Source organism: Myiozetetes cayanensis, unplaced genomic scaffold (genome assembly GCF_022539395.1).
Source record: "Myiozetetes cayanensis isolate MyiCay16 unplaced genomic scaffold, myiCay2020 scf1, whole genome shotgun sequence".
In the NCBI taxonomy this organism is placed as follows: domain Eukaryota; kingdom Metazoa; phylum Chordata; class Aves; order Passeriformes; family Tyrannidae; genus Myiozetetes; species Myiozetetes cayanensis.
This window is the reverse complement of record NW_026086604.1, coordinates 13151307-13166150: the sequence shown is the minus strand read 5'-3', so window position 1 is coordinate 13166150 and position 14844 is coordinate 13151307. Positions and strand designations below refer to the sequence as shown.

The window sequence follows — 14844 nt, the reverse complement described above, 5'->3', positions numbered from 1 at the left end:
AACCCCCCTGGTGCAGCTTGAGGCCATTTCCTCTCATCCTGTCACTTGTTACCTGGAGAAGAGACCAACAACCCCCCTGGCAAGAGCCTCCTTTCAGGCAGTTCTGGAGAGCAGTGAGGTCTCCCCGGAGCCTCCTCTTCTCCCCCTGAACACCCCCAGCTCCCTCAGCTGCTCATGGCACTTGTGCTCCGGACCCTTCGCCAGCTCTGTTGCCCTTCTCTGGACACACTCCAGCCCCTCAATGTCCTTCCTGTAGCGAAGGCCCCAAAACTGGACACAGGATTTGAGGCCTCACCAGTGCCGGGTACAAGTGTGAAAAATTGAGGAACTGGTTTTATTCCAAGCAAATTAAAATGAACAGAGGGTACTAACAAAAGAACTATTTCTGTATATTTACTAACTTATAGGCGTACCATGGAGACTGTAAGGTGAAGGGTCCTATCTGTACCTCTCACCAGGGATCTTTCGTGGCCGGGAACAGGGAACAAATTATGAATAAAAATGTATTCCTCTGTGCCATGTGGATACACAGAGAGACCCTCCATGCCTTGCAATGTGGAGATGATGCAAGACCCCCCTGTACGAGCCCAGGGGAGGTATGTTACAACCAGCCAAAAGGTAACACCCACTTCCAAAGCAGAGAAATTACCTTTTAAGGCAATAAACGGACAGTAAATGAATATTCAACAACTGATACCAAAGGGTACAAAAAAGCGCGGTTTTCAAACAGCACTGTGCTCTTTGTTTGATTCAAAGGTGCACCCAGCACTAAAATGGGTACCTAAGCGCTGTAATAAAAATCTTTTCCTATATTTCTTTGTCCTGCAGGTATTTTTGCTGTCTTCAAAATTCCAAAGAAAAAGTAACTTATAACACAAGGGGATGGTCTGAACATTAGACACAAATCCCTGAACTACCAACCACTTGTTCAATTCCCAGGAGTGAGTTTGTGTTGTAGTAAAAGTTAACTCTTGGACTTGCTTTGCTGCTCTATTTTGTTTGAGGTTTTTTGTTTTGTTTTTTTCCTTTTAATATTTCAAACCTTACCCACTTTTCTGAAAAATGCAATGGGCTATGAAAGGCAGCTCTACCAGACCCCCCCAAAGCTGTCTAGACACTATGCCAAATAAGTGACCTCATAAAAATCTACCTTTTCAACAATGTAATTGACACTAATTTTTAACTATGAGAGGGGAACATATTTCCTAAGACCAATATGAAGATGTATCTGCATTTTCCAGCAGACACAGGCCCAGCATTTGCGTGTTCCTATAAAATAACTCTAACATCACTTAGAATATTCCCTACCAGCTGCCTACATTGGTGCTGAAACAAATTCAAGAAAAGACTCTAGTTTAATAATCATCCCAGCAAGAGAAATCATATCCTAAATGCCATTGATATCACTGAGTAGACCTGAATTGACTTTAACAAGAAACCTGGACCCCCAGCTTTGCTAAGAACACCTTGTGAAAGATGTCTAAAGTAGGGTGAGATGAATCCCACTTTACATTTTCCATTTGGGGCAAAAGCTCTTAAATGGAGATTGAAGAGAAAGTTTAGAATGGCAGGATCACTGAGGTCAAACATGCCTTGTGCCCCAAAGAGACTGATCGCATGTGCAGCAGGTGTTGGTCCACAAGCAGTTTGTAGAGAGGCTGATGCAAGAACTACCCCGAGTTTCAGGGCAGTTTGCTGTGGCCAGCGAGCTCAGCCATCACGTAGGTGTTGCAAATTAGAGTCCTGCCCTCAGCAGGTTTCCATGACTGAAGATTGCACTCCCACTGGCATTGCCTTTTGAAGTTTTTTCTAGAGAACGAAATTGTTTAATTCAATATTATTATTATTTCACTGTGCTGTTATATTCACATGCATATCCAGTTTTAATTTACAAATGTGATCAAATAGTTTTAATTAAAGAAAACTAAGATTAGAAAATAGTATTATGGTAATATAGTAGTTTTCAGCTCCAGTCCATGGACTGCTGGAGATCTGTGGCCTACTTCAAAGCTGCTGTTGAAGAGTATTTAAATAGAAAAATATACCTTCTGTCATTAAATGCACAGTGCTTTACCACTGGCATATTCTTAGGGATCTAAAAGGGAATTAAAGCTCCTGGGATAAGACAAATGTGATGCATTACTCCTGCCTATCAAGTTTTTGAACAGAAAGTCAATGTAATTTAAAAAGGATAAGAAAAAAAAAAACAAGTAGCTGCAGCACAGAACATCAGCATGTTCAAAGAGGTTGCTGTGGGCACCCAAAATAGCCCTATTCAAGGGACTGGCATAGGGCTTACACTACTTAATGCACTGCTAGAATAATTCAGTCAATTTGGTTAATTATGATTAACATGAGAAATGAAACACAAATATCAGCTTTCTACTTTGCAGAACTCACCAGATCACTGGAGGCAAGAGGCCATAAAAATTTTCACCATTGAAAATACTGAATCCTTGAAAAGGAGGCCATGAAAAGGATGTCAGACTGAAAAATTTTAGTAACATTGCCCAAGCTGCTCAGGAAAACCACTGAACAAAAGACTTCCATCACAAAATACATTAGAAAATGCAAGTACTGCACAATCTCCATTAATCATTTTTAAATTATACTCTAAATTTAAAAGACAGCTGGAACCAACCAGAACCTTTTTATTCCCCCGTCCTGTTTAAGTAAAAACCTTGGTGAAACTGAGATGTGTCATCTCCCCCCACAGCACCTCTGTACCATATCAGGGCTATGAGCAGAACTAGAGCGGCTAAATGGAAATTATCTGATTAGGGTTCAAAGATATAATCCCTTCCAAATCATCAGACTGACTTTACCTTAAGGGCTAAACCAACTTGAATTTCATTTGTGTATGCTGCAGGCTAAGACCATGCAACAGAGAAGGGCTAACCTGCAATGACTTGTTACCACTTGGTAAATGGGTCATGTCTGAATTCTGTGTTTTTCTTTCCTACCCTTTCAGCAATTCCAAGTATTTCTAAGCATAATGAATACTTTAATTTCATTATCACAAAGTGTAAAGGAATAGGGAAGAATCACTCAGTCTGTACTTGTACTGAGACACAAAAACACCCCAAATACAAACTTGCACTAATAACTACAGTTGCCTAAACCAACATAATTATGTAAAAATAAAAAAAAAAAAAAGAGAAAAAAAGAAAAAAAGTTTTCAGTAAAATACTCTCCAAAACTCAGTGGCAAAAGATTCCCCTAGCACAAAATGAAAATTGCCATATAATATCTTGAAGCCTTACAGAAGTTCAGTAAAGCTCCATTTTCTGAAGGGGTGAGGTATCCAGGCTTAAGCTTTCAAACATCATGAAACACAGGTATGTGGCACAAATTCATAGGAATACATTGGTGACCTTTCTTGGCGTGCCATCATAGGAAACGTACCTACAGCCAGTGTGCTGCTTAAAAATGAAATCACAATCTAACATCTTTTATGCATAAAGTAAGGCTTGTATTTGGGAGAAGTGTAGTAAATTTAAGGCTGCATCTAATCCCTACGTACAAGCAAAAAGCTAATTCTACATAATTCTATGCATGTCCTGCTCCTTTTGAAATCCCTTTCTTATTCACAGGACACCTTTTGATAATCACCTGTCATTTACATACCACTCTCATGTCCCATAGGGGGAGTGAAAATCCTAATGACAAGAGGTCCCTCTGTGTATCTGTGGTGGGTTGACCCTGGCCAGCAGCCACCCACCCAGCCTCACTGCCCTCCATCAGGATGGGGGAGGAAACAGAAGGATGGCAAGAATACTTGTGAATTGCATTTCCAAAGCCATGAGACAGACAAGATCTCTCAAATGCTCAATTTTTTCTTTCCTTTGTTCCCCCTACCCCGGTCCCCAAAAGGGGTGTTAGAAGACCTCAGGTCTCCCCAGCAGATGCAGCTTTGCCAGGTGTGTGCTGTTGTAACTCTGTAGAACCTGTAGCTGCAGTTGCACTGAGTGCTATGCACAGGCAATTCCAAATGCCGACTCCAGCCTCAGGAAGCAGCATCGTGTATAAGCCTTGTGTAATTCAGGGGTTTCGGTTATTTGTGTTCTGCTGACCACAGCAATTTAAGACTCAAGGAAATGAAATATCCCTGGGCTACCAACCCATGCTAAGGAAGGTTCTCCCTGATAAATGAGGCTGCTTTCCACACCCACTGTGTTCAGATACCACTGACCCCCAACTGTGACCCACCGAAGTCAGGCCCTTTGCATACCTATTTCTGCAGCATCAACAACATTTTCTTTCACTGCTAAATAGTCACCTTCTGAAATGTAAGATATTCATCCAATGCTTACTACTTTCCACAGAGTAGCTCAATGGGAAAATTTAAGATCAGGCTAGATAAATGCATGGGCATTTTGTGTCAAAGAATTTTTAAGTACTATTATTTCTCATGAGGCTAATTGTGATCGTAGAAGTTATTGGTACCAATACAGAAATCTATTCCACATTTTGTTCTAATTTTCTTCAAGAGAATCAATGTGAAGAAATTGGTTTTATTGGCTTTTTTTATTTGAAATAGGAAATGGAAAGTAATAAGGTGCAGGAGTGATAGAAAAATGGTAAAAGTGGGAACTGCAGCAGCATAGAAACCCCCAGGGACAAACATCAAATGCAATAAAGCAACTACGGGACCAGAATCTAAACTTTGAAAATTGAATTTATTTTCTGCAAGAATGGAGGTTTCAGAGGCCATGCATTGTTTCAGCCATGCTCTTACACAGGCAACCTTTTAGCATTTTCTAGACTAAATCTAAAAGCATTATATTTAAAAAATGGACAGTAGCATAATAAGTTATTTCTGCAAATGAAGGAAATAAAAAAAATAAGCTCTTCTCTTGGGAAAATTTGGGTTCTTTTTCATTGCTCAACATTTTTTCTATGTTTTTTTTTCAATAACTGTTTTCCAATAAATGTTTTTAGTTACCTTCTTATTCACTCTTTTTACGTTCCAGGTGTTTATAGCTGTTTATAGCACCTCAAACCCCTTACCATACTACTAACAGGACCAAAAAAATGACAAATGATAAAATTGCCTACTTGAAAATGCATATGATAAAACAAACTTGGACATTTTAAGTGATAATTTTGGTCTGTAAAACAAAGTTACTTGACAAAGTTATTGCCTGTTTCTAAGCAGAACCAGACTCTTCCTAGAGTATCAAGTTAGAAAATTATGTAAGCACAGAGAGCACATATGATCTATCACCACAGTGTAAAGATTCCACTTCTCTGTTCCCAGTTAGCTGATTTCTCCCTGAAATCAATGAAGAGGTGAAAAGACATGGATAGTATCTCAGACGCTTGAAGTCAATTCTCTTGTACAGATCAGAATTTTGGCCAGAAAGTTAATTTCTTCTTGGAGGTAGGCTTCTCACATAATTTCTCTTTTGATGTCAATTTTTCAGCCTTCTCTTCGTTATCAATTAATGCACCTTCTGATTCTTGATGACATGCAAGCCCTCACATGCCGAATATAACAGCCTCCTCTAAGGAGAACAAGAAATGAGGAAACAAATGGAGGCAAGCATACGAAAAATCCCAAATGTTTTATGTCTTCTAAGCTTCCTGACAACTCCAAGGGAAAACCATGTAGGTGTTTAAGAGAAATAAAATGGACTTATATTTACTTTCTATCAGAAGCACTAAAAGGGGGAGAGGGATTTTCCGCTCAAAACGAAGCAATAGGCACAATAGGAGATAAAGTGTAAAGCATCACTGTTCTTCCCCTTTATTTTCCTAGCACATCAGCAATAAGATAATCAGGGTTTGGCAAGGTATCTTCCTCTCTCCTGTGTTCTTCACAATTCACAAACTGGTTACAATTCTAATCCCGAATGTTCCAGTAAGACTTCCTATTTTTCTGCATTATGGCACTTTTACATCCCTCAAGTGCTTCTTCAAGCCCTGCAAGTGCAGAGGGAGCAGTACAGCATGTCACATATGGTGCAGAATGGCAACTAACTGGTGCAGGCCTTGAGGAACAGTGCAGGGAGAAAAAGCTGCTCTGAAAGGATGCCCTTGTGTGTCCTTACAGCATGAAAACAGTTGTTTAACATGTACATCTTAAAGGGCTGCATCAACCAAAAATACTGCATAAACTGAACGATGTGTATCAGTATTGTGCATCTATTCAGAAAGACAAAAGATTTAGTTAAATTGGGTAATTTCTGACTCTGTTGATCTTTGATGGGAATTTAGCTCAAAGTCAAAACTAGAGAAAATCTGGTATAACATTTGAGAAGCTGTCAAGAATCCCATTGTTTATTTTCAGCCCTATAATTTCTTTCAGCTCCAGTAAAAAGGTAAAGTTGCCTGCAAAATCTTTGTTCTCCAGAGCATTCTCAAAGTATGTGCTGCTATAAACAGACAGTCAAAACCTGCATTTATATCTGCTGTATTTTATTTTTTACCCTTGCAAGCCACCAGTATGTAGTGAAACTAAATATGCCAACTTCTATGTTGAATATGTGCTTTGTATGATACACAGTTTAAAAGACACTTAGTGTGGGACATACAGTGATGGGCAGTTATGGTATTTAAGCCATAAGTAATTTTCTAACTAAAGAGTATAGTAACAGTAGAGCCAGAAAAGTGCAGAAGGCTTTGTCATACACGAAATTCTCATCTGCTAAGATCATACCAATCCATAAAGGAAAAACAGAGCTTGTCACAGCCATAGTTATTGTAAATCCAGATGCTGCCTTCCCTTGAGATAGCAGAAAAATAGGCACTGTAAAAGATGGATGCACATGATGAAGGTTAAAATTCAAAAGCTCAAGACCAGTCCCAGGGCAATGAAAGGAGGGCCCAGTAATGAATAATATACATTCTGACAAATATAATTTAGCAATAAATGCTTCTGAATCTTTCTCTATGGCCTATACATGCCTCAGAGGAATTAAAAAAAAGTAAATCTAGGAAAGTATTTTCAGATACACTCCAACAATGTTTTACTGGCCTTTGTTTATTATAGTTTTGTTTCCAAATGTTTTAATTGAAAACCCTACCCTTTTCTTTTTTTGTAAATCAGTTCATTTCTCATATTTAAGCATGGTGCTAATATTTATTGCAGATAAACACAGAGCACATTTGCCCAAAAGAAAGACATTCAGATTTAAAAGCTCTGGCACAGGACAAGTTTGGGAGAATCAGAAGCTGTTTTCTCACCAAGCTACCAGCATTTGCCAAGTGCCAGCTATTAAGGGAAATCCTTGTTACTAGGCCTACATCAAAGCTCTTTTGATAAAGAACAGCTTTCACTTCAAGTAATCCATGTCACAGCAATTTTGTTATTTAATTCTACAGCACTACCTAGCATGTCAAAAACAGAGCTGAACTCATGTATGCCAAGAGATAGTCTGCTCTGCAAAGACCTAATTTTCTGCTGGTACACATTTTGTGTGCAGTGTAACTAGTGAAGCCTGGTTTCCTGGGGTGCCTGCTCACCATTTTGCAGGTTTGGGAAGTTCAGCATGAAGCTCTCCTACCACTTTGGATATAGAGAAAGAAGGTCATCTTTGTTTTCAGTGACACCTTCTTTTCATAAATACTGTATATTTACCCACAAGGTATTAGTAGTATTGATAAAGTGACATGAACTGTTCTGTTAGATCAGAACTGTACTCTGGACCTGTATCTGTCCAGCAGATATCAAGGACTTCTATTTCTGTACTGTACTTCTCTGCACTGCTATAGTACTCTTATAGACATTACCTTTAACATTTAAAATTTATTAAAAAGAAACTTTAAAGTTTCACATAGAAGTGAAATAAAATTTACAGAATGGTACTGTAAGTAGTTTATCATCCAATTAATGCTATCTGCTGCACAATGAAGGAGAAATCTGTGTTGTGTTTTGCCTGTTACATAGCCCTCTGAACATATTTTATCATACCACTCACATTACAGCTTGTCTGTGATGACAATATTTACCAGTTGAACAGGGAAAGAGTACCTCATCACAGTGGTATTTGACACCCTACACTGGATTACATCTTATTTTGCACTTAGTTCAAAAACTAGTTCAAGCTCTCATTTTTTTTTCTCTTTTTATCTCCCTACTGCAATAGCAGCTCTTATCATTGCAGATTTCTCATTCTAGCTGTAAGGTGTGGAAAACGTCCTTAATAAGGAATAACTGCCCCTCTTTGGGTAGTTACTTAGTTGTCATCATACACACACACACACACACACACAAACCCCCAAAACAAACAAGTAAAACACTACTTGAAAAAAAATGATTAATCTTATATGGTTTTCCTTCAGAGCCTTGCTGACTGCTTTTGTCTAATATTTTAAATAATGAAAATGTGCAGTCAGATGGAAGAACTGGGTCATCATAGCACTATGGGAATACGTCAGCCACAGGACTGAAGTTTAATAAACTTTTATATTTAGGACTGTGTTTAATAATGAATTCAACATATCAGTTCATAATAAAGCATATATCCATGTGTGTCCATAATACTCATGAGCACGTGCAACTGTCCCCTGAAGACAACTGGAAAGAAAGACTTAATGGCAGAAAATGTCAACAGCACAGTCGGATGCCATGGAAAATATTCTCAGTTGCGTGTTGATTTGAATTTCTAGAATAGTAATCAAATCCTTTATTTTTCAGTTTCTCTCAATATTAACTAACCTGCTTGGAAGCACATATTTCCCATGTCTATTTGCTAGCAAAAACACCAGTATGACAGCTGGGTATTTGCTTAAATGACCTTGGAGCAGCCTGACTGATTACAGCTAACTGGTAGGTACTTGCCATGTTTTTTCTTGCAGTACAGTTGTCCCCTGCAGAAAGATGTCTCCTGTGAAACCTGCATAGAAAGACATACGTTTCCAATTATTGTTTTGATGGTGTTAAGGTATCACATTCCTTTGCCTGCGTAAAACAGGGGCATTAAGTTCAGGTTTTTAATGCCAGATGTCTGGTGTGCTGATATTTTCTGTTGGAAAGGGAGGAGTTTGTGCAATGGCTTTTTGAGTGACAGCTGTTTCTCCAGACTGCAGTGAAATTAAACTATTTGTCACTGAAAAAAAAGAAAAAAGATTAAAAAAAAAAGATAAAAAAAGGAAAAGAAGTATTAAAATGTAGAATACGTGCTTTTTATCTTCCATTTTGTGCACATTGAGCTTAGGCTGATGTAGCCAATACAAAGAAACAATATAAACAGGTGTTGAATAAGCCTTCCAAAGTGTTCCTAAGACATCCTAAGCCTTCCAGGTTACTAGCAAGAGGATGTATATAGTCTCTAACTGCATCGGGGGAGGTTTAAATTGGACTTTATGAGGAATTTCATCAAAGAAAGGGTAATTAGACATTGAAATGGGCTGCCCAGGGAGGTGGTAGAGTCACCATCCCTGGAGGTGTTTAAGGAAAGACTGGATGTGACACTTGGTGCCATGGCCTAGTTGACAGGGTGGTGTTCGGTCATAAATTGGACTCCATAATCTCAGATGTCTTTTCCAACCTAATTGATTCTGTGATTCTGTAGGCTGATGTGTGATTAAACTACAGTCTCTGTGACAGCAATTGTAATTTCATCATTATAGTGGGTTAGGGAAAAAAAAAAAAAAAAAGAACAAACACGTGTATTTCTGATCTTCGCGAAGGGCAGGAGCCAGCACAGCACCGCAGAACCGGGGGCACTGAATTAGCCCTCAGGTAACCCGTGTGCGGGGCTGGGCGGGTGGGGGGAGCTCCCCGATCACTGCCCGGGCCGCTCCCTGCTCTCCGGGGGTGACCCTCCAGCCCTGCCCGGGCCGGTCCCTACTCTGTGGGGGTGACCCCCCAGCCCTGCCCGGGCCGGTCCCGGCTCTCCGGGGTGACCCCAGCCCTGCCAGGGCGGTCCCGGCTCTCCGGGTGACCCCAGCCTGCCGGGCCAGTCCTGCTCTCCAGCCGTGACAGGAGGCCCCGCCCGGGCCCGGCGCAGCTTCCGGGGCCGGCGCGGCCGTTCCGGGCGGTGCGGGAGCCATGGGGGTGACGCGGCAGAAACACGCCAAGAAGATCATGGGCTTCTACAAGCACAGCTTCCAGTTCCGCGAGCCCTTCCAGGTGCTGCTGGACGGCACCTTCTGCCAGGCCGCGCTCCGCAACAAGATCCAGATCCGGGAGCAGCTGCCCGGGTACCTGGGCGGCGCCGCTCAGCTCTGCACCACGCGGTACGGGGCGGGCGCTGTGGGGAACCTGCGGGGCGGTGGCGGCTCCTCGGAGACCCGGCTGCCTTTCCCAGGGTGGCGGGAACTGCGGGGTCAGGGATAACCCCGCTGTGCGAGGAAGGACCGGGTGGGTGTCCTCCCCACCCCAGCGTGTTCTTGGCGAAGTGGGAACAGAGGAATTACTGCCTGGCTGGAGCTGCAGTATGCCAGTGCGGGGTTGTTTGCAAAGTAGCTGTTCCCAGGGGAGGACAAGGATGTGCTAGAGAAACACGTGGAAGTGAAGCATGCACAGTACGCGTCGAAGTTGCCTTTGTTTTTGCTTGATTATAAACATTGTATATATTAAATTTTCCGTCACTTGTATTTCTGCAATGATGGAATAGCCAACTACCCATCATGGAGGCAAGTAGTGAAAATACCGAGAAGATGCATGCCTAGGCTCGAAAAACACACTGATCAATCTTGCACAGCGCACAGAACTGGCCTGTACTTCTAAACAGTATAAAGTATCAAGTCGTGTCCATAGCTGTGAGAGGTTAAGGAATGGCTTTGACCCAGACTGTGTTCCTGTCCTGCCTAAATGCCACTTCTTACTCCTTTCAGCAGTATTTGTTGGTCTTTTTGACCAGCATTCACTTAGGGCAGCTGAATCTGCTGCCCTTCCCTCATCCATCAGCACTGTAACCCTGTCATAGAAGGCCACCATATTTTTCACAATTTATCTTTAATGAAAAGGTGTTGGCTGTCAGAAGTTAACTCCATGTTTTTCATGTGCCTTAGTGTATTTTCCAGGAGGATCTGCTCCATGATCTTACCAGGCACAGAGGTGAAACTGGCCTGTTGTTCCCCAGATCTTTATTTCAATTTTAAAATATAAATTAAATGTTGAAATTTAATAATAATTTAATAATACATTTTTAGAAATTATTTGTTAAGTAATAGTTCATATGCTAGGTAATGTCCAAACATAATTTTAAGGACTCAGCGTATTTAGTGATGTGAAATATTTTTAAGTCATTTAATATAACTTAACAAGTTAATTACTTGTTTACAACCAAGGAAACCTTGCTGATGTCTTCAGATGGGCTACTGCTTTCAGATTCCTGGGTACCATTTGCAAATCATAGAACCTGAACAACTGGGCATTGCTCATTCTTAAATAACTCACGTCAGCCTTCTGGTATTATAAAAAATATGAGTTCATTTTTTTGTTTAGAAGTCATTGTTTCTTTTGGTTTTCAGATGTGTTATAAAAGAACTGGAATCATTGGGGAAAGCACTGTATGGAGCAAAATTAATTGCCCAGAGATTTGAAGTTCGAAAGTGTTCTCACCACAAAGATCCTGTGAGTGGTTCCACCTGTTTACTTTCCATGATTGAAGACGGCAACCCTCATCACTTCTTTATTGCTACACAGGTAAAAGCTCATGGGAAACATTAACTCCATTTCATTTCAAGTGATGCTTTGATACCTAAAGATAAGGAAGCCTCCACTGACCTCAATTATGAGATTTTTACATAGTTTGTGGGAATTAATCATGTAAAACCTTACTCCCTCTTAAATGTATTTGATAATTATGAAACAGGGAATCTTTTCTCTTACTAGAATGACTAGATATTTTTACCTTATAGGAATATTGCTTAGTTTAGCAGAAAGTGTAGAAAACATACTGACTACGTACTGATGTAAGAAAACAACTCATGAATGTTAATTTGCATATTGTTTGTGTGTGCATTCCCTTCCCTGAACTCTTTTCACAGTAGTCTGAAAAGTGAAATTAGTGTCAAGCATCCATATAAATTCAATTTTAAGAAATTTTGGACTAAAGAATAAATAACTATAGAAATGAGAAAGGCATTTTTTTCCTGGGTTTGTTATTGGGACTGTATGTATAAATGATACACAATATATATAAAAAGGTTTATAGTAGAATTCTGTATAGTTACGTAAGATAAAAGAATTTAAGATAGTTTGTGGTAGAAGAAGTTATGTTACTTCTTGTGGAGTGGTGGTCTGCATACCAGTGGACTGGGACTTTTTCCTCAAAAAATGCATATGTGCGTATACATGAAGGTAAAAAGGAAATGTTGATAAATTTTCCATCAGAAGTACAGTTAATTGGGAGAGAAATTGAAATTTAAATTGCTCTGAAAGGCACTGCCGTGTAAATCTGCTAGATTAAGTTTCTTTTTCATAATGTAATTTATCTTCATAGTTTTGTATTAAAAGTAGGTGCATTTGAATTGCAAATATAATTTAATCCCAAAATGTTGACTAAAGTATTTAATTTTGCAGGACCAGGACTTATCAAACAAAGTGAAAAAGAAGCCTGGTGTTCCTCTCCTCTTTATTATTCAGAACACGATGGTGTTAGACAAACCTTCTCCTAAATCTTTGGCATTTGTTCAAAAGTTGCAGACAAACCAGCTTGTTCCAGAGTACCAAAAACAAAGTATTGTGGAGCTTAAAGAAAAAGAAGGACTAGCAAAGCAAGAAGGTGAAAAGAGGAGAAAACGCAAAAGGGCAGGTGGCCCCAATCCGCTCAGCTGTCTGAAGAAAAAAAAGAAGAAAACACAGGAGGATCAAGAACCTTCTGCTCAAAAGAAGAAAAGAAGAAAAAGAAAGCGAAATAGAGTTAAAGCAGAAGCCGTGCCGGCAGTGCAGAAGAATGAAGGAGAATAAGCCCATCTATGTAAACAACACAGGGCTTGAACACGGTTTGAACTTTGCAAAAAGAAAGATTATTATGCAGTCACGTGAAATTGAGTTGTTAATATTAAAACTTACTTTTTTTAGGTGGTCTGCTTGTTACTGTATCTTACAATTTGCGGGATTGTCCTAATAATTTGTTCTGTTATTTAGTAATTGGGTTTGTGACAAAATATTGAGGAACCCTCATGTTTCATTATTCTCTCCAGCATCTTGGTTCCTGTCAGAATTCACATGATATGTAGCAATTCTTTAGAAATGCTTCTTGGCTTCCATATGGATTTTGGTGGGACATTAGACTTCTTTCTAAATCAAGGTTGCTATTCTTATTAAGACTAGTTTTGACAATTAGTCTGTTAGATAATATGAAATTGACCTAAAATAACACTTATTTATCCTTATTGTTTGAATACAAAAGTTAACTCTTGCAAAGTGACCAGGCGCCTTCAGAAGTCACATCCAGACTGAATTACTCTGTAAATGCCATGTGGACCTATATGTCTGTTGTTCTTGATCTTCATTTATTAAGAAGATCACAGAGGTGCAATTGTGTTGATATTTCTGAAAATATAATGGCATCTCTGGTCTGTCTATTTCATCTGTAGTTTATTCTTAATTTTTAAATAGGAAGAATACAACGTGAAAGTGCTGAATCAAAGCGCTGGCTAACACCTAATGCTGTCACAGTATAGCACAGCTGTGCAGGGGTCCTGAAATACAGGACAGCTGACAGTGATGGGACTCAGGCCCTGCTGTGTGTTTCACTGTTCCGTGAGGTGATGAACATAACAGAACGGGGTTGGAGGAGAGTCGTGGTTTAACCCCAGCCAGCAGCTCAGCCCCACACAGCCACTTTCTCAACTGCCCCTACACTGAGGTGGAGAGAATCTGGAGAGTAAAAGTAAGAGAACTTGTGAGTTGTGATAAAGACAGTTAATTAGGGAAAGCAAAAGCCACACATAAAGGAAGGCCAAACAAGGAATTCATTCACAACTTCCCCTGGGTAGGCAAGTGTTCAGCCATCCCCAGGAAAGCAGGGCTCCATTGTGTAATAGTGACCTGGGAAGACAAACACTGTCACTCTGAACATCCTTCCACCTTCTTCCCCAGCTTTATATGCTGAGCATGATGCCATATGGTCTGGAATATCCTTTGGGTCAGCTGGGATCAGCTGTCCCAGCTTTTTTGGCTCCCAGTTCCTGGTGCACCGCAAGGCCTACTTGCTGGTGGGATGAGAGGCAGAAAAGGCCTTGACCCTGTGTAAACACTTCTCAATGACAACAAAAACATCCTGACACTGTTTTCAGCACAAATCCAAAACCACAGCTACAGTGAAGAAAACTCTGTCCCAGCCTAAAGCAGCACAAGGAAGGAGTTTCCAAATCTGTTTCAAGTACCCAATATTCTTTAGTAGCTATTGCTTCCTATGCCTGTTTACATGTTTGGTGGCATTAAGTCAGAAGAGTGACTGAGATGACATAATAGAGGGGTATGCTCTGTAGCACTTGCTGTGGCATAGGTGTGCTCTCACAGTATTCCCAGTGATCACTAGCCAGATTTTTACCTTTTCTCAGTGCATTTCTTCTAAACCAAGATGTAGTTCTTAAAAGGAAAGCTTTCTATTTATTCATCTACATAAGTTTAAGCCACGTGCCCTAAACAATTCCTCAGCCTCTGTATCATATGTTTGCAAGGTAGTTTTTCTGTGCATTGTCTGCACACGTTCTTAAATGTCTGGAGTACACAGCTGTACTATGTGATGCTTCCTGTTGGCCTTTCAGATTATATGGACAGCTGTTTCATGGAGTTTGAGAAACCAGCTTGAGTGATGGGAGTTAGCCAGTCTTAGCAGAAACTGCAGGGCCATTCCCCAGAATCTGCAGTGTATCCCTCTGGCCAGCACAGGAAGGTGCACAGGACGCTGCTGCTGTAGCCCCAGTCCAAGCTGTTCC

General features: G+C 40.3%; 1 protein-coding gene across 1 annotated transcript; it reads left to right on the top strand.

Annotated features, from left to right (window-relative positions):
- Window positions 1–9969: 9969 nt before the first annotated feature.
- On the top strand, window positions 9970–13479 carry UTP23 (UTP23 small subunit processome component). Its single transcript, XM_050305888.1, has 3 exons — window positions 9970–10185; window positions 11425–11599; window positions 12479–13479. Exons 1-3 carry the CDS (start codon window positions 9998–10000, stop codon window positions 12863–12865), a joined length of 750 nt encoding a protein of 249 aa, XP_050161845.1. The 5' UTR covers window positions 9970–9997; the 3' UTR covers window positions 12866–13479.
- Window positions 13480–14844: the final 1365 nt, after the last annotated feature.